This window comes from Protomyctophum parallelum (assembly GCF_964188405.1).
Source record: "Protomyctophum parallelum genome assembly, chromosome: 12".
NCBI classification, from domain to species: domain Eukaryota; kingdom Metazoa; phylum Chordata; class Actinopteri; order Myctophiformes; family Myctophidae; genus Protomyctophum; species Protomyctophum parallelum.
Window position 1 is genome coordinate 29,857,492 of NC_139712.1, and position 25,727 is coordinate 29,883,218.

General features: G+C 41.6%; 2 protein-coding genes across 4 annotated transcripts in view; one reads left to right on the forward strand and one right to left on the reverse strand.

Annotated features, from left to right (window-relative positions):
- The window catches only part of chpf2 (chondroitin polymerizing factor 2), a 131,243-nt gene extending 108,399 nt beyond the window's left edge, over nucleotides 1-22,844 (reverse strand). Inside the window, exon 1 of the mRNA XM_083778127.1 lies at nucleotides 22,829-22,844. The gene's annotated coding sequence lies outside the window, so the exon portion shown is untranslated. The remainder of the gene's footprint in view (nucleotides 1-22,828) is intronic.
- The window catches only part of slc4a2b (solute carrier family 4 member 2b), a 72,037-nt gene that overhangs the window by 19,102 nt on the left and 27,208 nt on the right, over nucleotides 1-25,727 (forward strand). For all 3 annotated transcript variants that reach the window (XM_083778117.1, XM_083778118.1, XM_083778119.1), the window contains 4 exons: nucleotides 8,844-9,000; nucleotides 20,816-20,978; nucleotides 21,178-21,404; nucleotides 23,647-23,774. In XM_083778117.1, the coding sequence (XP_083634243.1) occupies nucleotides 8,953-9,000; nucleotides 20,816-20,978; nucleotides 21,178-21,404; nucleotides 23,647-23,774 (566 nt within the window). In that variant the 5' untranslated portion in view covers nucleotides 8,844-8,952. The remainder of the gene's footprint in view (nucleotides 1-8,843; nucleotides 9,001-20,815; nucleotides 20,979-21,177; nucleotides 21,405-23,646; nucleotides 23,775-25,727) is intronic.

A 25,727-nucleotide genomic window follows, 5' to 3' on the forward strand; every position in this document is an offset into this window, starting at 1 on the left:
AACACGAATAACCATAAACACGTTACCATACAGGCAATTTGAAACAGTGGGTGCAAGAACAAAGTACCCCCTTTTCTGGGATATGACATTAATTAAACTGTAAACCTAGAGGTGATGAAGAACTGTTTACAGTCAGTAGCTTTGTGACATGATTTGAGTCCAACCTCTACCTCTCCTTCTTCCACCAGTCACTCAGACACACCAGCTTGTTCACATTAGTGCTGTCAGTTCACCTCTATAATCCAATTCGAATTTCATTGCTTCATTATTTGTAATATTCGGAAATATTCGAATATTTACATTGTTTATTTTAGCTCATATTTAGCCTATAATAATACACAGAATAACAACCCATTTTTTAATGCTTGCGCAAGTTGGTTACATTGTATTATTAGGCTACTGCCTACCGTCATTGCGACGCATTATCACGGGCCACGGCCCGGTTAAAAACGAGAATGATACACACCATGAACTGACCATAGACAATATCCCCTTTACAGCTCTCTCTTTAGCCTATTAACCAAATTAAAGTCGCCACAATCGCCAGCCTATACACGTAGGACTGGACAGAAAGAGAGTGCAGAGAGTACAGACAATAATATGCCATACTATTAGGCTGTTGCGCTGCGCTCCTAATGCCTTCTCCACGGCGCGCACCGTGGCACATGAACAATAACAACTCCACGTGGAGTGGACCCACGACGAACCACATATGAATTAGATAATTTATAAGAAATGGCACGGCGGCCATCCTTGCAGGCAGTGACAGAATGAGAATCCTTAGGCTGTAACCTGTTCATTTTGGGGGGCATCAAACAACAGCCTGTTGATGATGAATGATACTATGAAATTTAACAATTAATTAACTAGTACTCACAATGACGCCGCCACGGAGGATATACCATGTTTAACGTAATTCCAAAGTGTTTAGCCTACATTGTTTAAGTCATAGACGCATGCGGTTTTTATGAACTTTGGCTAAAAGCATGTTGTTGTTATTATTCCACTGCCACCCGCACCGGTAGACTCAAGACTGTCATGGTAGCTGGCTACAACCTGAAACAACTTCCTCTTCCTCTTCAAAATAAAAGCTGCTTGTAACAATACTTTTATTTCTTAAGTGAACTACAGGATGTAGTAGACGCAGAATGTATAGTGGATAAATCACACAGAAGGCAGGAGAAATAAACTCCGCAGGCAGTCGGGGCTTATTATTTTTAAATCTTGCCAACAGAATGAACTGGGATAATAAATGATAAAAGCTCCATTCGAATGGCAATTTGAAACGTGAAATTCCTAGTTTGCTCGCTTTATGCAGTCAATGCAGACCCAGCTCCCAGACCCAACTTTGAGAATAGATTAATGGCGATAATTTCTTTGACGCGCGATAATATTCTCGCGTTAACGCAGCACGTTAACGCCGATAACGGCCCAGCATTAATATATATATATATATATAACATTACACACATGGGCACATCTGAAGGCAAATTGCAAGAGCACAGCTGGGGCTCTCCAATCCAGTGAATCACTTCCTTTATAAATCACAGTAGATAGATCCCTGGGCAAGTAATCCATCAGCGGCTGCCATATATTCAAGTTTGTCTGTTTTTGAACATTTTAGAAAAATCTTTAGTGTGAGAACTACTGAAAATAGAATGCATTTGTAGAATCAGCCTCTTAATGGCTTTAATCGGTAAAGATTAAAGACTGCGTCAGATAAGATGCACTCTAAGAAGAAAAGGTGTTATTTTGCTACTATCCCTGCAGATCGTCCTGTGAGGCTGTAAAGTGGAGGTCATACCCTGCAAGCCACAGCTGGATTATGAAATGTAATCAGTTATTTGCGCTTTAAATAGAGGCGCTTGTTCCTTGGAGGCCGGCGGATATTATGCAGCAGCAATTCTGATTTACTATTCTGTAGTTCTAGGCATTCTGAGTCTGAGTATAAACAGAAATGTGCATGAGTATTGGGTCTTCTGCATCTCATGATTATCAATATCTGTGTCAAAAGCAAAAACATGTTGGTTCATGGTTTGTTTGCTACAGTCTGTTTTCCGTACTCATGTTACATGGGTGGATTTCATGTTCTTAGAAGTATAGTCTCTTTTCAAGGAGGAACATGGAGATGACTGGTGGCTGCCGCTTGTGCTGTGAATGTGACTAGCTGAATAGAGGGTATGCGCGTGACATCATCAAACCAGGAAGTTATGCAGGAATGCCTACTGAGTGGCTAAAAACTACTTTCTGGCCTTGACAGCCCATTCATCCAAACGGAAAAGTCATGATATTAAATTGCCTTAAACGACATTAAACAATGTTTTTCAAATTTCAATATTTTTACTCATACATTTATTTGCAGATTTTCATTTATTACAAATTACAAAACAGACTTCAGTGTTCGTGTTGTGAACTTGTAGATGGGCTATTTTTAAAATAAATTTCACGCATAAACAAATTGTGAAATGGGAAATTCTGCATAATGAGTACTTTAACTCTTGGTATTTTTATTTTTTTGATGCCAAATACTTCTGTACTTTTGAATACCAGACTTTCACTTGTAGCAGAGTATTTCTACCTTGTGTCAATACTTTTATTTAAGTAAAAACAATGTACTTTTTAAACCACTGCTCATCTTTCATTTATTGTGCACTGTGTCCAATTAAACTAGGTTGGTCACTTCCAGTCGTATTTCTACATGATAGTATTATACTTTTTGAGTACTTTTTCCACCAGTGGTGATAGATGTTGAGATCTATACCCAGTCCTGTGGTGAGACATGGCTCATTGATTTCACATTATGGACCTAAAGAATATCACATTGAACACCGGTTCTATTTATGACCGATTGTGTTGACAGGCCATTACCGCCTTCCTGTTTTCAAGAGTTCCTCCCACATGAATACAGAATTATGTAGCTATATCCTAGGAGGGTAACTGACCATCTTGACGTCAGGTTATTTTGTAATGGAAGCATTTGACTATTTCCTGTTGGTCATGCCAAATTTATAAGCTATTACTTCCCTCTTGTTAATAAACCATGAACACAATTGGTGCTTCAGAATGGAAGCTCGGGGCGCCTGGAAGATTTTACTCTGTAAACCCCCCCCCCCCCCCCCCCTTCCGTTCCGGAAAAAAACGGAGACATATTTTAGCGTGCTTTCTCTCGTTTCAATATTATCGCTGAATAATCCCTCACGTTCATATTTTGAACGAGAGGCAGGTGAGAAGTCAGAAATGAAGAGCTTAGTATATCCATCTGATCAAAACCACGGCGTGCTCCCTAGATTAGGAGATATGAGGCATTATTTCTGCAGCGGTAAACTAAGAGGTGAACTGGACCGCGGATGAGCGAAGAGTATGGTGGCCTTGGAGGCCAACTTTAAAAAAAAGGAAAAAATTAAGAATATTCTTCTCTCGTTTGATATAATTGAAAATGCGTCCTAGCAACAGTCTGTTGGATTGCTTATGAAGTGCCCACACGTTGTACGGTCTGAACCAGTTAACGACTTCAACCTTACTAGCTATATTCTTTGGGGAAACCTTCAGCAAAAATACCATATCCACAAGTTCAACACATTGCAATGTGACACATTGTGAGCTTGTGCATCGTATATGTTCAACGAAGATAATTAGTATAGAGGGAAAACAAGTTGTACTGTATAGGGACCTTGGGGACTCCGATCAACTAAGTATAGGGCTTATGTGGTTAAAAAGCATTAGATGATTGGCATTAGATACGTTAGATCTTTAGAATACATAGGTCTTTTTCATCATTTTGACCGATGCAAGATCGCTATTCCAAACGGTTTTCGTTCAGATCATTATTGTTATCCCCTATGCATGTTATTACAAATCATGTGTACCGAGGTATCTAACCCAGTTCCCATGGCTCTGCTGTCGAGGATCCTGGTGTTCTGTAACCTTAGCCCATCGCTGCCTCTCTGCCCTCCCTCCTTCCCTCACCCACAGCGGTGGGGTCTAGATTTACTGAGAAAGTATGCTGTGAACACACACACACCCAGGCCAGTTAACACATTCCACGAGTTATAGTATAAATGACAAGATACTGTGACTGCCGGGATTGTTTAATTACCTGTTGAGCTTACGCCAAAGTATTTGCGCCTTTTGATCCATGACAATCTGCTTGAAAACCGTCCCATGATTTGTTATTGAGCCGATTGAGCCATAAATGTAGCCATTTATGTGTGGAAAGACAATGGAATAAATGTTGTGGAATGTGGGTTATGTGTTCAAAGTGTTTTTTGGAGCATCTTTATCAAGATGGTGGCAGCTCAAAGGTAGAAAATTAGAGTGTGTGTGTGTGTGTGTATAGATAGATAGATAGATAGTGTGTTTTAATTCATTGTAGGTCACGAAAGTACTCCCCTGAGAGTTGGTTCAGTTAATGAGAAAATGTCACATAAAAAAAAGGCACTGGGGAGGTACAAACACTGCATTCCTGAGATATGGAATATTATATAATTTTTTGTCCTTGATGGTATCCTTTTGACATTTTTTACCCAAATGTTAATAATCAGTCTAATGGTCATTCTCGCCAAGGTTTATGGAAGTTTGCCCATCCCTTCTTGAGTTTGACCTTAAGTTGACTAATTTACACTTGTGATTTGGTTAATGTGTTGGGATAAAACTTTACCTAAAAGTGTTATGTAACACTTATGATTTAGTTAATGTGTTGCAATAGCATTATTTAGTTAATGATTTGGAGTTCTTGGATGGGTCCTAGACTTGTGTGGTGGCGAGTCAGTTCTCTACATCTACTGTCCCAACTTCTTCATCTCACTCATTTATTTTGCATAGCAAACATATATAGTAACCCATATATATATATATATATATATAGTTTTTGTCTTTTATATTTTTGAGGGGCGTCCTATGCCCAGCTTTCCGGATTTGTGTGAACACAAACATTGGCTGATCACCCCATAGCGATGACTTGATTGGCTGAGCAAAGTTTATATTGAAGATAAAAGTGAGGGCAGAAAAGTGAAGACGGCAAAAATGATTGGCCAGAATGACATTTGTGATGATTTGATTGGCTGAGCACGGAATGTGATGTATGATAAGCGTGCCCCTCACTTCACACGGGTGTTTTTTTTATATAATTTTATTTGATGAATGTAATCGAGAAAGACATGATGTACAGCTTTGCAAGTTTGGCATATATGGTGTGTGGTGTGTGTGTGTGTGTGTGTGTGTGTGTGTGTGTGTATATATATATATATATATATATATATATATATATATATATATATATATAAAAACATAGAAGTCAAAAAGTCACGTTACATGTCTTTGCTCACACTCAATCAACTAACTTTCCCTACCATCTGGCGCTCAAAAGCTCTGTGTAGCTAGCTAGCATGTAATCTCTTGGGGCAATAGACGGACTGTACTTTTAACTAAAAGCAGGACTATATCTGAGCAAATCCCTGATGTAAACAAGGTCATTGATATGATTATGCTCTGGCATCAGCGAGGCTTGTCATGACTTTGATAGCCGCTGCCAAGAGAGTCAGAGTGCCTTTGACTGAGCATGATTTCTTGTGGTGTCGCCGAAAAAGGCATTCAGAGTCTGTAATTGATGGAGGCAGGGAGTCCTTTACTTAGCTTTTTGGCCGAGGTTTGAATGAAAACCACTGCTATTCCTAAGACACTCGCCCATATAAAAGAGACCCAGGCCTGGTGAATTAAAAAAATGTCCCACTTGGGTACCATAGGGATGTGGAGGAAAAAGCCTATGTTTGTTTCACGATTCAGCATCTGACATGTCATAACAATATTTTGACCTAATAGATTTATTATAACATTCTTCTTCAACTACACCACATCGTCTGTCGGGTGGAAACCCCATATGTCCAAAACTGTTACTTTTCAGGATTCAAATTACAGCAAAAGTAGCAGATCTACAAGCTCAAAACGCATTGCTTTGTGCAAGCGCTTCGAGCTTGTAGATCAGCTACGTTTGATACTTTCTCTCTTGTTGCTGTCGGGGCCGATTTTTCGTAAATTTGTGCGCTACTTGATAATAGTACACTGAACTACAGGGTTTTCACACAAGTATCAAAAATAGCAGACCCACAAGCTCTGTTTTGAGCTTGTATATCTGCTACTGTTGCCACTTTTGAATTTGAATCCTGAAAATGTACACAATTTTTGTTGAATATTCTGTTCTGATTGGTCAACCAAAGCATTTAGCAGTGTGTCATTGATCGATTGCAACCACTGCTTTGCCTTTGTTGTCTCCACCAGGCCGAAGGCATGTGGGGAGAGTATGTTTTGCACTCCGTCCGTCCGCGTGTCCGTCCGTCCGTGTGTCCGTGAACAGCTAATCTCGGCCACCGTTAACCCGGTCGATGCCATATTTTGCACACACACTCCCTGGATGCCAACGATGAACCTCTGCCCCAAACTTTCCAGAACGGCCTGTTATAGCGCCACCAGGAGGCCGCTTTGTGCAAAACAAGTTTTTGCACAGTACACCTACAGATTTTGTCCAAACATCACGCAAATTGGTACACAGTCTCTCTAGAGCCATTCAACGAAACGGGTCTTTCAGATTTATCAGACTCCATCCTGATTGGTTAAGATTGGCTTCCAAAGTTCACAGGAGTGCTCAGTTTCAAACAAAATGCTGCAAATCATGAACACATCGCGTGATTTCCGTGAAATTGTGCACCCACATTCCCACTAGGCCGAGGACGAAATGCCACATGAACAATTTCAACTCAGCCTCAAGGTGGCGCTATAACTGGCCGAAAAGTGTTTTTACCTCTAACTGCACGGATCTGTGGATAACCTGGTGGAGACCTGTGCCCGGAAGGGCACTTTTTCTAGTTTACATTGCAATGGAAAAACTTAAGCTAATGAGGTTGCTTAATGCAGAGGTAGCTATGGTTGAGAGAAGTCTCTGGAATTCAGAAGGCCTCTTGTTTGACCCTTGGCCTGTTACCAAAACAACTCGCCCCTTTACCAACTCGCCTCGGGCGTACAGCCGGCGGAACTGTGCGGCATGGTATTCCTAAAGTAACCTAAGTAAATTATGCTTAAACGGTTAAACCTAACCTTAGTTATTCCTAACCTTAACCTCAGTAAAACTATGCCTAAACCTAACCCTATTTCTAAACTTGACCCCAGTAAAACTATGCCTAACCCTAAACGTATGTCTAACTTTTATTCTCATTAAAACAAAACAAAGAATACAAGAACTGCCGCACCAAGCGGTCGGTGTGAGGTCGGCAGAAAAAAGGCGGGGCCGAGATGGAATAGGGGCGACCGTACCCGTTACCATTTGGCCCAGGCTGTGTCCCTAAGCAAGACAATAAACCCTAACATCCCCCCCCCCCCTGTGCTCTCAGCCAAATCCATCTTTTGATTGAGCACTTTGAGCAAAGATGACAGACCAGTCTGCATGTGCACTATTTATTCAGCACAAAGTACATTTACAACATTAGTTCTAGCCTAGGACTAAACTGAGAAGCGTGAGAGCAGGTGGCGGCAGATTCTTCATTCAGTTTCAAGCAACTTGCAGTATATACTATTTATTTCCCTATCAAGCAGACATAATTCTATTCTTACCCACCAATCACAAGGTGTTTCAATCATAGGAGCATCCAGCCTCAGCATCCATGTCAAATAATATCCTAATATGTCCTGTCTCCTTCCCATCTTCATTTAAACGGAGACCTTAAACATGACATGGTCATTGTGAGTGACCTCGCAGATATCATGTGTTTCATGTTTCAGGTCAAGCAGACAATATTAGGAAGCAATCTACTAGTCTGCCTGTCTGTCTGAACAATAAAATGTCTTGAGAATTTACTCAAATACATGAATCTTGCATATCACCGCATAGTATAGAAAATCCCGAACAATTACTTGAACTCTTAAACTATTATGTTCTGTTGCATTCAGACCGAGGCAGGCACGTGCCGCCACTTATCAAAGCGTCCACTCCACAGCAGCACTGTGTTATCTAGCTCTTATCTGACTACAGTAGCTAATGACCTTGGATGGCGGTGAGGAAGTGCTGCAGCCTGCAGGCCCCCATAGTCATAGTAATGAATGGAGACATGCTTTTCTTTGTTTACCGTTTGTCAGAGCTGTCATAGTAGCCACTGAATTAATCATGTTTTGAGTGGCGCTAGCCCCTCCTATATTCAGCTATAGTGTCGTTTTTTGTCCTATTGCCATTCTGAGCAAATCGACATGTTGCGTCATGATGATAAAAGCACCTATCACGGGTGTGATTTTTTTGTTTGTTGTCTCAAATCATTCTGTGATCTTGCATAGACACAAATATGACTTGCGTTCTTTATGCAAGTGATACTTTACTCTTTACTTTGCCGAGAATTCCTATTAAACCAGATTGGTGGTAGTTTCTTTCTCAGAATTCTGGGGCCCATATCGACAACTTTCATGAAACTTTCATGAAATGCTAAAATCTATAAATCATTGTTGGAGGATCCACAGCAGGGGTTCTTAACGTTTTTGGCTGGGGACCCCCGAAAATTTCTGGACCCCCCGAGGGGTCGCGACCCCCATGTTGAGAACCCCTGATCTACAGTACTTAACATGTCACCCTTATTTGAGCACACTGTTCGCCCCTCTTTTTCAAAGCTTTATGTCGAAGTACTGTCGATTAGGGCTTCTAATTTTCACACACAGTTTTCTTTTGGGGGAAAGATTTACATATTCCGTTTTAATATGATAAAAGGTGCTATAAAGTTTATATAAAAAAGGTATTAATGGGGGTAAACTGAGCTAAATATGTTTGAGAACCACTGCTTATAGACTCGCGTTCCATAAACTTCTGTCCCCAGGTTATGCTGTTCCGCAAAAGCTGCCTGAGTCCCAGTTGGAAGAGAAGGGCTAAAGTCACACCTCTTCCACACGTTCCAACATTCACCAACCTCTTCAACAGCGTGAGCCATGAGCAAGCCCAACTCCCCCAACCTGGTCTCATCGGTCACCCAGAGTGTAAGTACTACACACACGCACGCATGCTCCAACATTCATCACATGAACCATGTGAGGCAACATTGACCGTTTAAAAACTGTCAAACTTTTGTTTCTCATGCTGACGTTGACATATTGATGGATATATTTATCGCGTAAGATCGTACAGATTGTTCAGCTGCCATATCTTCCCTAGAGGGTTTTTGGCATCTAACTAATCTGCATGAGCTAAAATTGTAACCGCCATGAATGAACTGGCATCGCCAGCAAACCTCCCTGCTTAAGAACCAACAACAAGGTCAAACAAGCGTGGAAAGAAAACTTGTGTGCCGCCCAACATGCTTATCTTTATCTTGAATAATTATTTTAGATGAGGGTATCCGCGGCCAAATACTTATCAATTTGCGGGTCCTTGGTACGAAAACGTTTGTAGAATGCATTCGTCATTGCCCTTGAATCATCCAATATTGTGTGTGTGTGTGTGTGTGTGTGTGTGTGTGTGTGTGTGTGTGTGTGTGTGTGTGTGTGTGTGTGTGTGTGTGTGTGTGTGTGTGTGTGTGTGTGTGTGTGTGTGTGTGTGTGTGTGTGTGTGTGTGTGTGTGTGTGTGTGTGTGTGTGTGTGTGTGTGTGTGTGTGTGTGTGTGTGTGTGTGTGTGTGTGTGTGTGTGTGTGTGTGTGTGTGTGTGTGTGTGTGTGTGTGTGTGTGTGTGTGTGTGTGTGTGTGTGTGTGTGTGTGTGTGTGTGTGCGCACGCGCGCATTTTCGAAATATTTTAACAGTAATCGCTTCCTGTCTTTTTTTGTTTTTTAGTTTCTATGTGCATCACTTTACCTGATTTCCTAATGGCCACACATATTTGTCCACCGTCGTCACACAATATCTCTGTATGCTGTTGGGTTTCCTCTGCGTCAGCTCTTTAACTTCTTCCTCCTGGCATTGGGAGTGTATGTTTTGGATTGTGCTGTTCTTTCTGCAGTCAGAGGAGGAGGGCACATACACATCTAGTCACTGTCTATTGTCTAGCCATGCAGCCAAGCACCCCTGATTACATGCACACAATGAAACATAAACCAGTAGTTCTCAAACTAAAGGACCCCCCCCATCTGACTTTTCTTTTGTACTCCCAGACCCCCATCAAAATTATTCCACATTTTCTGATCCTTTTCAATGTTTTTCAAATGTAGAACAAGCTTGCAGTGCGGCGGGAGCTTGTAGACCTGCTATTTTTGAATAACCAACATATAAATGGTTAAAATGATTGTGATGCTAAAGGTAATATGGAATAAAATGTTTCAACTGTAAACTCGACACGGTTGCTATATACATTTTGAAATCTTGCGGTTTCTAAACTTGGGAGTAGTCACATGGGGACATCAAACGTTGCACAACAGAAAAGGCATCCTTCTCCTCCTTCTTCTTCAGTGTGTCGGTCTTGCCAGTGCTTGCATACAAAAATAACATGCTTGAACACTTGGTATTGAACACACTGTAATTGCATTGCTGCTGTTGCGATCCCTTGTGGTAAACTGGCCCAGTGGCTGGCTGGCCTGCGGTACGGTCAGTGTCACTGGCCAAAGTAAGCACTGTTTCTCTCCCTCAAGAGGGCTCTCTCAGTAAGATCATATTAGAGGCGCCATTATGTTGCTGAGGCAAATACAGACTGTTAACCTTTTTATAGATCGGTTAAATTAATACGGGTCTGGTTTATGCACAGTCAAAACAGAAACATTTCAGAAACAGACTTCTCCTGAGAGACTTCTAGATGGAGACACTTCTCCTGTTCCCTTAAAGCCGGATTAATACCCAGTTTGTAGATCTGCTATTTTCTGCTCCGTGATCAACAAGGAATATAAAGTCCTTTTAACCCATTTAAACCTGAGACCGATTCTACAAGTCGTCACTGTCGTGTGGAAACCGCATCTGTTCCTTTTTAGGATTCAAATTCAAAAGTAGAAGATCTCGAGGTTGCAGATCTGCTACTTTAGATTATGTGATGCTGTTGTATGATCAAGTAGGGCGTTAATTTACAAAGAAAAACAAAGTTATAAGGAGATAAGAATGAGGAATGTTTTCGAAATCCTAACAGTTTTCTGAAAAACATATGTTGCTATATAACTAAAATCTAAAATGACATGGATGCTTCCCATGTCTAAACGTGCACTAGTTTGACATTGCACGGTGATCGAAAGAGTGTAGTTGTTTTCCTCACTGGTGTCCATCCAGTCCCACATCTACGCTACCTTCTGAAGAAGACACCGACAAGCAGCACTACAGAGCTACTGTGCTCACTTCACCCCGCTCACCCGCGTCAGGAAATGCCTGCTTTCCCTGACGTCTGCATTTATTTACCCCCTAGCATCCAGTCAGCAGCTTCCTATCCTATCTTCTCTGTCGTTGCGCAATCCCTCGGCCGTCCAGACGACCCCCGCGGGGGTGCTGGCTGACTCCTGGGAGGTGGACGGACGCTATCTGGACACAAACAACCAAGAGGGAAAGGCTCTGCCGCTCCTGTCTGAAACCATACCCCACCCACTCCTTCTGCAAAACACACTGTGTGCAGGAAATGAAGTGGGAACGCTTTGACATTCTTAGAGCGCCTTCCCTTAGAACAGACATTCAAAATGCTGTTTCTATGAAAGGTCTGAAGTCGATGCAAATTGGTGGCTACAGTAATGCAATACAAGAAGCTAAGCCTGCCGATGGCCTTTTTGTTTAGGTAAAAGAAAACGGTGTCCTTAAAACAAAATCTGATCATCCGCTGCAGATGCTGCACCTTTATTTAACCCTGGCATTTTACGATCCCATAACATTTGACATGTCATGCTTTCATTAATTTCAGTTGCACAATCGGCGTGTCATTTCTCTATCTTTCTCGGCTGCCATAAAGATACATCATTTATCCGTTTTTATTGGGAGTGTCTCTTATTGAGATGGGTGGCCATATTTTATGCCATTAAAACCGGGAAAGCATCTGTATCATTTTAGATTTTAGATAGATATATAGCAACGTAAGTTTTTCAGAAAACTATTAACTGATTTAGGTGTAAAACTGATTTAGAACAGTTATTCTCAAAAATAGCAGACATACAAGCTCACTGCACGTCACTTCGTGCCGCACTGCGAGCTTGTACATCTGCTATTTTTAACTACTGATTTAGAAGGCATTAGAATCGGCCTCAGGTCTTAATGTTCTTCGTTCATTTTAACCAGAATTATGAATTGGCCCATGGTATATTTCTATATGAATATGCATGGTAGATGTACCAACATACACAGCCTAGGCATGGAGACACTCATGGCAGATACAACTATTTGCTGTGTGACAGCGCCTCAGCAGTCGTTGGCTGTTCTCTTTGCTTTTCCTCTCCCAAAGTTAATTATTCTCCATAACTGTGTGCATGCGTGTGTCTCTCTGTATGTATGTGTGTGTGTGTGTGTGTGTGTGTGTAGTGCAGGGAGAGTTCAGATAATCCTCTGTTTGGTTTTTTGGATGGGCTGAAGTTGTGAAACCGTGTGATAGCCTCTTCCTGCCGCTAAAGAGATTCCCTAGTCATGTGACAAGGGAGAACTTGAAGTGAAACGGGAAACATACCGCATTGAGGGTCTAAAAAAAAACCAGGTCATCGTGTCTAGGTTGATATTTTTATCTTTCACCCAGGAAAAGCTAAAGTCCTCACCCTATATTTAACCAGGGTCGAAGTAACAAAACCCTATATGGAACTTGATGGAGTTTCTATACACATCAAAGGTGAGTTTGTACCGGTTGAACAAAAAAAACAATTGTTAGGATTCACCATAATGGAAGAATCCCAACTATGGTTGTTTTGGTCATTGGACCCTTGGTATTGAATGGTATTGAATATCTCTTCCCCTCTTGTTGATTGTTAGTGAGGCTTTCAAACAATCTCGCTGTATGTCACAATTTGTTGTTTTTTAGACTGACAGTTGTAGGTTTTACAAGCTCGTTCTGAATGAATGTGCTCCTTTGTGTAAACATAAACGCTTAACATTAACTTAGCTGTTGGTTAATGTCCTGTCCAGTTCCTGTGTGTCTGTGGATGGCATGCATGTGCTCATGTGTGGGCTTGTGACACGCTAGTATTGGGTTCCCATGAACTGAGGTAATAATTACTTCAGTGTTGTCTTAAGGTGTCCTGGATTACTGATGCCAGGAGCCTGGAGCCCACAGGGTCTCTCTGAGCAGGAGAACAGAACACTGTGTGCCTCTCCTAAAACCTCCTCGGTCAAACCATTTGTAAATACAGTACACACCTAGTTTTTCTTTTTTTATTGAATACTTTATTAGTCGGAAATGTAAACGGGGTACAGTCAGACATTAAAGCTAAAAGGACTACACAAAAAATAACTGGGGACTTGTTTACAGTGTGGTCCCATGTTTTCAATTCATGAACATACTGTAGCATACAAAATTAACACAATAATACATGTCGTTAAATACAAACACAATGTACAAAAGAGATGGGGAAATTACATTTACACACACACACACCAATTTTGAAAGACACCAGTGTTGCACATCCTTTAATCAAATGGATGGTGTTGGTACATTCCACAATTTTACTTTGGATTGTACTACTGTGATTCAAGTAAAACCAGTATTTCAAAGAAAACAAAAATGTTTCAACTGCAAATTTGAGTGGGATTTATGACCTTTGACACAATCTAAATGTCTCGATAGAAGAGCAGGGAGACAAAATGCAACCACCCCAATTCAATTGTATAAGTTATATGCCTGGTATTGGACAAAATACAAATGTATTCATTTAAAAAAAGTTACATCGTGCCGTTTAGTGTGTATCTGTGAGACTGTGACTAATATGGAACATCCACATAATCACCATCTCTGGAAATGAGAAAAGAGAGATTAGTTGAAAACTAATCAAGGGGTCTGTAATAACCACGCTGATACCACTTCCTTCAGCTCTGACGTGACTCTGCCACCATCTACTTCAGAGGTTACCAAACGTTTTCATGTCAAGGACCCCCACATTTAATTTACCGGACCCCCATTTGAAGAGATATGCCAGGGACCCCCATAAGAGATTTCTACGGCTGTAGCAGTGATTCTCAACCCGTTTTATTTCAAGGACTCCCAGTTTAACATGCATAGGCTACAGACCCCCATTTAATGGAATTTCTATCTCGGGGACCCCAATTTATATTGTAAAACCAATGTTATTTTAACTCGGAGTGTACAGATGGAACCAAATGGACCCTAATGGGTCCCGGGACCCCACCTTGGGAACCACTGCTCTACTTCACCCAAAAGACACACCCATTGAGTAAGAAATCTGATGTTTGGAATCAGATCTTCCTTACATATGTGAGAGACTTATTTTTACTAAATTATTTTCAAATATTTTATTTTCATTGAGTTGCAATGACTTCATTGGTGTGGTTGACCTTTAAAAACCGTTTTGTTCCTAACCCTTTGGTGTGGTTTGGGCTTCATACTTATGCCAGCGTGCCAGTCATCACCCTCCTTTGTACCAATGTTGGCACCGGTGCCAAAGCTCTCCTACGCCTGCCTTACAATATGATAATGTTCTGTTCTGTTCAGTCAAGCTGTGCATACTAACATAGTCCCCCGGCGCACAGCGGTTTGTGGACCATCAGCCCCAACAGCTCCTATATTACATGAGCTCTGCTTCATCCGCTGCCGCCGTCTCCTCTTCCCGTTCCAAGTGCTGACTGTGTGCCATTTGAGCCCTACTGTATATACGACACACACCCATAACTCCGGCCCCTCTCTCTATATGTAGCATACAGTAGGATACATGACCTGCTGTGCCCTCAGCACATGCATGTTGGCTCACAACAGAGCACACTTCTTGAAATTGTTTGTAAACACGTTTCTGTTTTCAATTTCATAGATGGAGCACTTAAGCCCCATGTGGTAGATTATGTTCTCTTCCCCCGTCCCCGTCTCTCTCTTCAGTCTTAATTTCCTAAATCCATCAATATGATTCTAAATGGGGAAGTGCAATTTGTACCCAATGTCCTCCCTCAAGGGCACAAGTAGACAGACCTCGGTAGCATGCTGCCTTGAATCACCCGACATGATTGATTATTATTGGAGCCTTATTCTATAAGACTGCACATTCTAACACAGTATATGGAAGGGTGGGACGTGCCGTTGCTGTGTTGGCACCCAAGTTGTGGAACAAACTCCCTTTGGGGATTAAAGCTGCCCCCCACCCTATGGCTTTAAGACCCACCTACTACTCCTTCCTGTTGTGACTGACGGTGTGACTTGAATTGAGTTTTTGTTGTCCTAGTCTAGTCTTCTTTGTTTTTCTTTCTTTTATCTTTCTGCGGACTGTGCCCCCGGGCCAGTATAATAACTGGATGGGGGGGCGCACTGCAAATCCCGAATCTATGAACCTAATATTTCGATCGCCCCATTTTACCTGGAGGCTGGGTGAATGCCGTCACAAGACGTGGTGTGCACACTGTCAAACTCACTGTCCAGAGTCAAACATTGAGCTTGTTTGCTGTAAGAAGCTAGCGGATGAGGGTCCTAAACTCTCCGCACGGTATGTTCCGCATGGAACGTTGAGACGGTGTTGAGGAGGACGCTTTGATCAGATACAAAGTTGCTCCATACATTGCTGCACTTTTGACATGCCACGGTAAGGAGCAGATCTGAATGCTGAGAATCTAATAGGACAGAGCAGATATGAATGCTGAGAATCTAATAGGACAGAGCAGACTGAATGCTGAGAATATATTGGACAGAGCAGATCTGAATGCTGAGAATCTAAAGGCTTGCTTATAATCCAGTTTTTAGGTGATAACCTAGTAACTTACTCAATGCAGTGTTTTGGAAAACTACAACATGGCGTCACTGAGTCGCGGTGATAAGCGACTCACCGCTCACCACAGCACATCTCTCTGTTTTTACTAACTTACTTGGTTACCTTGAGAGAATCTCTGCTCGTTAAAGGGTAAGACCACTTTTTTGAGGTTTGGATCATGCAGTTTAGTACTTGCCTTGCCATGATGTAACTCTGGACAAGAAATAAAAAAGAATTGCTCCAGTGATTAGAAATTGATAATTAAAAATATGCTCCTCATTGACTTACTTACATTGTACGCTGAAACAGCTCTTAAAAGTCACTCTTTTAGTACGTAAACAAACACAAAGTTGATTCAGACAATATACAGTAGAGCATCAAACTCATGTGGTTTTATTTTTTCATAAAAATGTTAACTTCCTGTTGATTTGTCCATTTTATTAACATGAAAACCCGGACTGGATCCGTGGATCCAGATCTTCAAATCGTAAAATCAACAGGAAGTTAACATTTTTATGAAAAAATAAAAGCATATGAGTTTTGGTGATGCTCTATATTGTCTGAATCAACTTTGTTTGTTTACGTACTTAAATAGTGACTTTGAGAGCTGTTTTAGCGTACAATGTAAGTCATTGAGGGTCATATTTTTAATTATCAATTTCTAATCACTGGATTTTTTTATTTTTTATTTCCACATTTGGAGTTCCATCATGGCAAGGTAACTACACAACCCAAACCTCAAAGTGGTCTTACACTTTAATTGCTCAACTGTATCATCCACATACCTTTCCCTGTACTCGATTACCAACCACCCTGACCTGAAACCCAAAGCTGTTCGAGGACTTTCCTATTACACTTTTTTATTTTTATTAATAAGTTAAAGGATGATGTCAGCAATTTTCAACCTATCTTCATACCAGTAAGACGCTTGAGGGCGTATGCGTTGATTGCGTTCCTTGGAAGCCAATGGGTCTAGAGTCCGTCTAGAGTTTGAATGGACAGGTGGGTCTGTTTTCGCCGGCTGCACTAATAACTTTGTGGCAGGCCTGTCTAGAGTTTGAATGGACAGGTATGAGTGAAAAGGGAGATATCGAAGAGGAAGGATGGATGGGGAAGGATCAACGTATGGAATCTGTCATATATCCAGGGTTTGAGGTCAGATGTAGCGTTGCTGGCCAATATTGATGTCATCAGGGATCTCCATATATGGGCTTAACTTTGACTATGATCATCCCTGATGATGTCATGTGATGTCACGAGACCTGGGCATCATATATATGGGGGCTTTCCCATGTGGGTATTTAATTGGTACTATTTCCTACTCAGTCTGTGTCTCCATAGGAGTGCTCTGGACAATAAAAAAACAGGTTTCTGAACTTTCCAGCCCTCCTAGGAGACACGGACCAACTGGACAATTTTATGATTAGTGATGATGACCATTTATATAAAGATGGGTTGAAAAAAGGGTGAAGTTGTCCTTTAAATATTTTTGTTAAGCAGGGAAGGGATCACTGCGACAAGCATTTTGTCGGTCCAGAACTGACGGATGTGTTTTTTCTTCTATCTTATGGAAAACCTTTAAATGCAACACACTCGCACAATATAGTCCTGGATGGTTACTTAACCCCGTTTCTTCACATATAACCTCTGGAAAATGTGTCTAGAACGGCATACTGGTGCGTTGGTGCCAATTCATCTGCATTGTAAATGTGCTCCAAGGTTGTTTAACTAACAGTGCCTTGGTCAATATTTAGGCTTAACATGTGGCAAAACATTTTTGAGATTAATGTCAATGTCAATGTTGCCGTCATTGTTCCCGGCTGTTCAAACACCGGCATGTCCTTTCAGGCAGCCATTTGTCCTCAAAGGCTGAACGAGAGAGTCTTGTTTGTTCTGCCCCTCACCACAATGGGCAGATTGGCGAAGGTGGCAGGCAGCGAGATAGGGTTCTGATTAAACCATCACGAGGGGTCTGATAAGCGAGACAGGGAAGATATGTCCCGCTCGCCGTTCTTAATCGAGGCGTGGAGATTCCAAACTCCAGTGTTGCTATGGTGGTAGCCGGCTTGGATACCTTTTGCCTCCGATCGCGATTCCATTGATTCCGTTGCCATCACTTTGTACCATGAGTGAGGTAAGCAAAAAAAAGCACTTGCTGAAGGAGGCATAAAATAGCTGTAGGAAATATGGGCATTATACTTGACTGTTTGCCAAGATTTAGTTGAAGTGTTATTCATTGTTTTTCATCTTTTTGTAACTGCAGGCTCACCTTTGTCCGCTGTCGCAATGGCTCTGGCCAAACATTCTGCCCGGGTCTTGTTGTTATTGCACATGCGGTTTTGGGTAGTGGAAAATTATTTCGCTTGTTTTTGAGAATCCCTCGCATGCCTCCTCCACCTGTGGAGATTTACTGTGAAACCTGCATATGAATGAGAGCCCTCTGCAAAAACATAAGCTACCAGAGAGAGAGTACACTCAGTACAGCAGCTCTCCGGGGCATCCATGCCCTTGAGATGACATGTGTTTTCAGGGATACCTAAACTTCTAATTAAAATGTGGATATAGGTTTTTCAGGGTTTCCTAAGTAAACTTCTAATTAAACATTGGGGAGAGGCGTTGATGGTGATGAGATATAATTAAAGCTTGGGTTGTCTGTGTGTCTATTTTAGAGTTTTGACTTCGACAAACTGATCATTAGTTTTAACATAATTGTAATGATTTTGGAAAGGAATAGCAGACTGCAGTACCATTTCAGACCACTCTGGTTGTAAATAATATGCAGTGACAGTGACACCCATCTGCATTATGTGAGTGAACCCCCTACTCTGCTATCCCTGCAGCTTTATTTTAGTATTGTTTGATACCCTAACATTTTCTAGTTTACATTTATTTTGATGACATTTTCAGTATATTTAAGTCATCATAGCTACGTTTTCATTTTGTTTTCGTCAGTGGAAAAAAGGTAGTCGATGAACATTTTTCATCATAGTTTTGGTCAACGAAATGAACACTGCCTGTCTGACAGGCAAAAGGTTTTGTGTCGACTCTGCTCTTCTATAACACTCAGTCAGTGGTGCTTTTCACACCTGTGTGTGGCATGTACAGTGTAGTTCACTGCTGAGATTCTTCATGCTCATGTGGTTACATGAGACAGTTCTGAATTGGTAGTGCAGTGTACTGTACTGTATTCAATCATGGTTTCAACATAGAAACGTTAGTAGCTTTTGTGCACAGTTACTGGCTGGAAATGCAACTTCCCATAAAAGGGATGTGCCATTCACTACTGTTTCTCCTTTGTGCCTATATGCAGTGTTTTGTATTTGTTGATGACATGTAGTATTTTGTATTAATGACAATGACATGAGAACTTGAGTAGCTGCCCCTTGCCTTATTCCATATGGCACTGCATAAGTGTATAGGTCTGTGGACTGCTGTAGATTATGGACTCATAAGCGGCTTTAGTATACATAAGACCACAAGTTATCTTTGAAATACAAGTGGTGTTTTCCACAGCAGGGTGAATTGGCAGGCGGCTTAGCTTGAGGTGGGGACGAGCCCTAATTGCATATCGTCGCATCATTTCTTTTGGATCGAAACATCCCGTGGTGATGGAAATGAGGGATTCAATGTATAGATGACGGTATTGGACCGCATGAGAAGGGGGTGTCAAATTTACTGTGGCGCCATGCGTTCCTCGCGGCGACCCCCTTCCTATGCCGGAGCCTCGGGGAGCCAAGGAAAATGGCGGCCGTCCCTCAAGGTGACCGCAGGGTAATCGTGTTGGTGTGTTAGCAAGAGCAATGTTGCCATGTTACTGCCATGGCGGTGACATGGCATTTTTCTGTAAGGTGACATTGTGACATTTTTCTGTAAGGTACTTGCGGCCCGGGTTGCGTTTTTTGGGGGGCTTGTTTCTGAATTTTAGTTGCTTATTTGTGCTTGTTAATATTTAAACCAGTTGTTTCGTAAACATTATCATGGCAAGGACCTCCAGATTAATATGCAAATATGCTAGCCGTGACCTAGTCTCTTCTTTTAGGCTTGTTTTCATATTGTTTCTCTCGCAAAATCACTGTTGCCACTTGCCACCTGCACGGCCCCCTTTAAGGCTACCCTTATCACAACAGCAGAGCACAACAGGGCTCTTCGGTGTCCCGCAGAAGGAAAACAGATCTCCTATCAAACCACATGATCGGGTGTGATATCATCATACCACCGGGAAAAAAAGAGGAACTGACCAAAACACGTGGCCATTGTTTCCAATTAAAGATGGTTTTTCAAGAAGTCATGCCATGAGAAAGACTTCTTGTATATCTTGTCCTTGGACCATGGGCAAGATTTCCTTTTATGATAAGATCTCCCTCTAGTGGTCCTTTGGGTGAAAGGCATACTCATAGATTGACTGGATCAGTGAATCATCTGCATCACAGATGCAAAATGCTTTCTCTTAACTTTACCTAGTACTGTTCAAAAAAGGTAGTAGTAATTGTGTATATAAAATACCTTATTTAATCTGGGACATTAAAGGTATATTCAGTGATTTCACTTAATTCAAATATCACTTATTTTTTTGTTTTGTTGTGATAATCCTCCCTACTATAGAGTGTGCTGGCCATATAAGGAGTTCCTCCCTGTCCCCAGTTAACCCCTGGGGGTCAAAAAACCTTAGGTTTCGTTTTTGACTCTCTATCCTGATTGGACGAAAGGCTGGGTCCCACAGCCAAAAACGAAACCTAAGGTTCTTTGAGTGAAATCACTGAATATACCTTTAATATAAACATTAACAAAATATATATATTTCATCTCAGCAACGCCGTCCTCACTCTTGTGTATACTGTAGTGATCACATGGTAAACAGGAAATGAGCCAGCTTTGTCGTGCGTACCCCATAGCGATGATTTGATTGGCTGAGGGCTTAAATAGTGAGGATTTAAGCCCTGTGTGAATTATTTTTAAAGTGACCTTGAATACCTAGAAAAGCACTATATAAATTGTGTGTGTTTATTATTATCTTTGCAGCCAGAGGTGTCTTCTGCCTCGTCCTTGCGGCCGACACGGCGGCCGGACTCGGAGGACGATGGGGACCTGAACAAAGCCCTGGGCGTCCAGCGCTTCCAGCAGATCCTCAACCCCGGCGCTGTGGTCTCTGACAACCGCAACTACCATGAGGAGGACATTGAGTGTAAGGCAACCACGACGAAAAATATTCCACTACCTTTTTTTTTTCACCTACAAACTAAATAATAACCTAAGCTATGATGACTAACGCTAAATATTGACAATTACGTCTACAGTAACGGTGGAGTACAGGGGTGATGTGATGCCATTTTACTGTGAAGTAATGTTTTTCCTGTCTTTTTTACTTTGTACCCTCCCCCCAGACAATCGTCACTCCTCTCATCACATCCACCGGCCCCTGTCCAAGCTGCCCTCCGACGGACGGAGGAAAAAGGGCGGCAAGAAGAGGAAAAAGGACAAGGACCACCGGGCCAGCCCGGGGCCCAGCGGGACCCCCATAGAGGAGGGAGACGATGAAGAGGAGGAGGAGGAAGAGACGGAGAGCCAGGCCACTCACTCTGAGTCCGAGGCGGTGGCCAAAGACGTGCAGGTATAATCTGTCTGTCTGTCTGCGTACCAGACCAGTCTGTCTTTTGGCATGGGTCATCCTGAAAGGAATTGTGCTGTTATTGTTGAGTACAAATATGATTTGTGGGCTTCTCTGTCCTGGGGGAAAAAACAACATTCTATGGAAACTGCATTTGTCCTGACTGTCAATGTTTACACATTTTAGTTGATGATTAATTGTCACACAAATAATTGAGATTAACAATTTAATTGTGTCTTTTGCATATTTTTGTTTGCCTTTTAGGCTTCGTAATCACAAATCACTAACTCATTAAAATGTTTTTTCTTTCCAAAAAATGTACAAAATATCAGAAATAGTAGAAGCTTACAGCAGTGTTGTGAGCTTGTAGATCAACTATTTACGCAATTTTTGAAAATGTATGGCCATCTTTCAACATGAAAGATTATGACGATTATGCAAAAGTAATTGCGATTATCTCAAATAATTGCGGTCAGGCGATTATGTAATAATTGTGACGGGCCAAACCGTAGTCCAGGACTGGGTTGCACTAGTCTGAGAAAGAAGCATTCTGTGGAAACTGCATTTGTCCTGTAGCACAGGACTTGGTTGCACTAGCTATTAGTTAATACATTACTACTATAAGACACACAAACTTAAGAGAATGGAGTCACTAAGATCTTCGTAACTATCTTCAAACTAATAATTTCATAACCGAGGAATTTCTTAGATTTAGTTACCTGTAAATTCCTACTGAGAAACGTGTGCTATTCCGCTCAATCAAAACCGTTATTTTTTGTAACTACAGTAAAAATGAATGCATGCACTTGATAATTAATCTAGTAGAGCCTGCGCACTAGAACTATTTAGAAACAAGTTACTAATATCCTAGTACAAGTGTGCTGCAACTCATTTTAATTTGGCGATTACATTTTCATTTTGTAAATACTTAATTATATACTGTAACAACTATGACTATGACTAAATACACTGACAATTTCATCAACAAATAAAAACTAGACTAAAATGTTAGGTAGGGAATAGGGATTAGTTGGGAAGAGCTTGAGTAGAACTAAGATGAGTCATTTTATGCTTGGCTGCGCATGGGTGAAAATAGCTGATCTACAAGCTCACAACGCGTCTCTGAGATGGATCGGCTATTTTCCGTAGCAGATCCACAAAGCGGGGATTGCGACACCATCTAAAATACATTTTAGTCGACTAAATCGACTATAGATTTAGTCGACTAAAATCTTATACTAAAACTAAAATAATTCGTATGACTAAAACTAGTATATTGAAAAGACTGGCTATAACTATTAAATAGATCGTGTTTAATTGTTGTGGGTGAGTGGTCAGAAGAATACGGTTACGGAGATGACATGGTCACCACTAGTTGACCCTATGCTGCTCACTTACTGTAGTATACAGTGCATTGGGCTAAAGACATATTTTTCCTCCATGAATATTGCAGTGTGGCCTTAATCATTCATCAGTTGGTTTTACCTTACACTGAGATTATTGTCCATCTAAAGCAGGGGTGGGCAACTGGCGGCCCGGGGGCCACATGCAGCCCCCACCTTCACTTAATGCGTCCCGCATGTTAATATCAGAATACTGATATAGTATTGATTTCAGCTGACCAGTATTAAAATGTTATTGTCTTTTTGTGTCCAATGTAGTTATGTTGACAGTTCATAAAGTTAACATAACTATAACTAAATGCATTTGAAATTCAATAAAAAGGTTACTTTTCAGGATTTCAATTGAAAAATAGCAAAACATTATTTAGGTTTTCAATTCAAATATAGTCAGTAATATGCAACGTGGCCCCTCTGGAGTGAATGTGGAAATATATTGGCCATCGCCATCGTCAAAGTTGCCCACCCCTGATCTAAAGCCAGTCCGAGGGGGTGGGGGGGGGGGGGCGAGTGAGTCAAGACCGAGTGTTGGATGGGTATCTGACCAAAATTGGGTTCCCCAAGCTGATTCACCACAACAATTTGTGGGTGTGATTTTGATATTGAAACAATATATTAAAAACAGATTTTACCCTTCACAGAACACGGGACACAGAATTGCAGATAATTTCAGATAATTTAAACCGAAAAACAGAAGTGAAGTTTTCCTTGAGACTCCCATCTGTTAACATGTGATGCTTCGCACAATGACTCATCAATGAACACAGCTTTCTTTGTCAGAAACAGTTCTTCTTCAATAGTACTGTACTCATGTGTTTTTTTTTGGGGGGGGGGTCCTCCAACAGTTCTTTGTCTCTGATGAGGATGTCCATGTGGCCAAGTCCAGCTCGGAAAGCCCCCAGCCGGCCCGGGAGCTGGACATCGTGCCACAGTCCGGTGAGGGCGCCGATACCGATGACGCAACCTCAACAGAGTGAGTCAAACTATACTTTGTACATTTCAAGGCACACCTGCATATTCATAGCGGAAGTAGCTCATCTACAGGCTCACAACGCAAGATCATGAGATCTGCTATTTTTAGAACATTTTGTTAAAGAATTGCTCATGCCTGAAGGTCGTCATCAGTGACCAAAACGACGCGTCTTCTTTAAATAAATCTGCTCCTGTTCGGCAGTGTGCAGGGCTGCAGGCGTATTATTTTTATTATTGATGTGCAGCTTGTTTGCCTACACACCTGTTCTTAAACGGTTTTATTCTAGGTGTGCGAAGGTTTTTCTAAACTGTTAAAATTGCACAAAAATAAATAATTGTCACCTGGACAAACGGCGCATGTGTCTATTGTTTGGCAGTGATGCTGATTGTTTTTAGTAGGGATGGGCGATATGAAATTTCTGGATGATATCCGATATAAATGATTTCTGCTATGGCCAATAAGGCTGTCCCCGAACATTCAGGGTTTGAACCTTCGCTCGTTAGGGTTAGCGCTCGAATCTTAATTAATGCACCAACAGCTGAGACAGTTATGTAGAGAAATCTGACAGGCATTCAAAAGGAACTCGGATGTGATGTTAATGTCCTGTAAGTAGACTTAAAAATAAATACTAGAGTTGACTAATCATTACACGTGGCTCTTATTTTGAAGAGGAAGTTATGAACAGGAAGTCCGTTTCAGTTGTAAACAAGCTACTATGACACTTTCCCAAAGTTACGTGCTCCGTTTTTAGTGGCATGACAGAGACATGGACACATCCAGAGGCCTCTCTCTACTGGCCTTGTAATGGTTCTAATGCCACGCTGTGACGGTTGCATAAGGCATGTCTTCATCACGTCCCCAGAGATGTTCTCACGGTACCTCTCTCTGTGACACAGTCCTGATTAGACATGAGCCTGATTTATACTTGGTTGCACGTTCGGTGTTGCCTGCCATAAATAGCAGATACACAAGCTCACAACGCGTCATGTTCGTGACGTTCGAGAGCTTGTAGATCTGCTGTTTACTGAGCACGACACCGGCACGCAACTAAGTGCAACTGAGACTTTAGACCAGTGGTCTCAAGAGTTAAATTGTTAAACATCTGCATTACTTAATTTACAAGTAGTCTACACATTACACAATTATGTACAATTATTGTTATTTTGATTGTTTGCCTGTTATCATCTCTCTAGGGTACCACATCAATATTAATACAGCATGGAATTGTGGACACAATATTATCCAACGACGACAAAATGTTCCAAGTCTTGGGTCTGAGAGGCTAAATCTCATAAATCTCATCAACTCAATTTCTGAATAAATAAAGGACCTTGAAATGAAACGGGGTTGAAATCCCCTGCTTTGGCCGGCTTTAGATACACCAGCAGTTTTCCTTACTGGCCACTGGGGCAACACACTGTACGTTACCATGTTCCAGGCATCTGGACCCCCCGATGGGTGGGCCTGTTCTGATGGGCGCAAATAACGTCCCCTCACAGGGCCATACATCACCTGTCTTCTGGAAAACACAGTACACCTCACCCACTTAACCCATGAAGACCTGAGGCTGATTCTTTCAACAAATGCCTTGGAAATCAGTTGGTTCTCATGCTTTTTGAGATTAAAAAAGAAGAAGAAAATAGCAGATGTACAAGCTCGCAGTGGCGTCACAAGCTTGTACATCTGCTATTTTCTTAATGGCCAATGCAAAAATCTAAAACGACACATGCTTTCCCGGTTCTATTGGGTTAAGGCTCCGCCTATGACATTTACTCTTCCACCAAACATAAGTTGCTGTATTTTGTCTCGGGGCGGGTGGCGATAAACCTCACGTACACCCTTTCCTTATTTCCACTCTCTTTGGAGATGCTCTTATCACAGAGGATTTGGCACAAGTTTTCCTGATATCAGCTGGAGGGAGAGTCTATTCAAAAGCCGATTCCATTTTTGTCT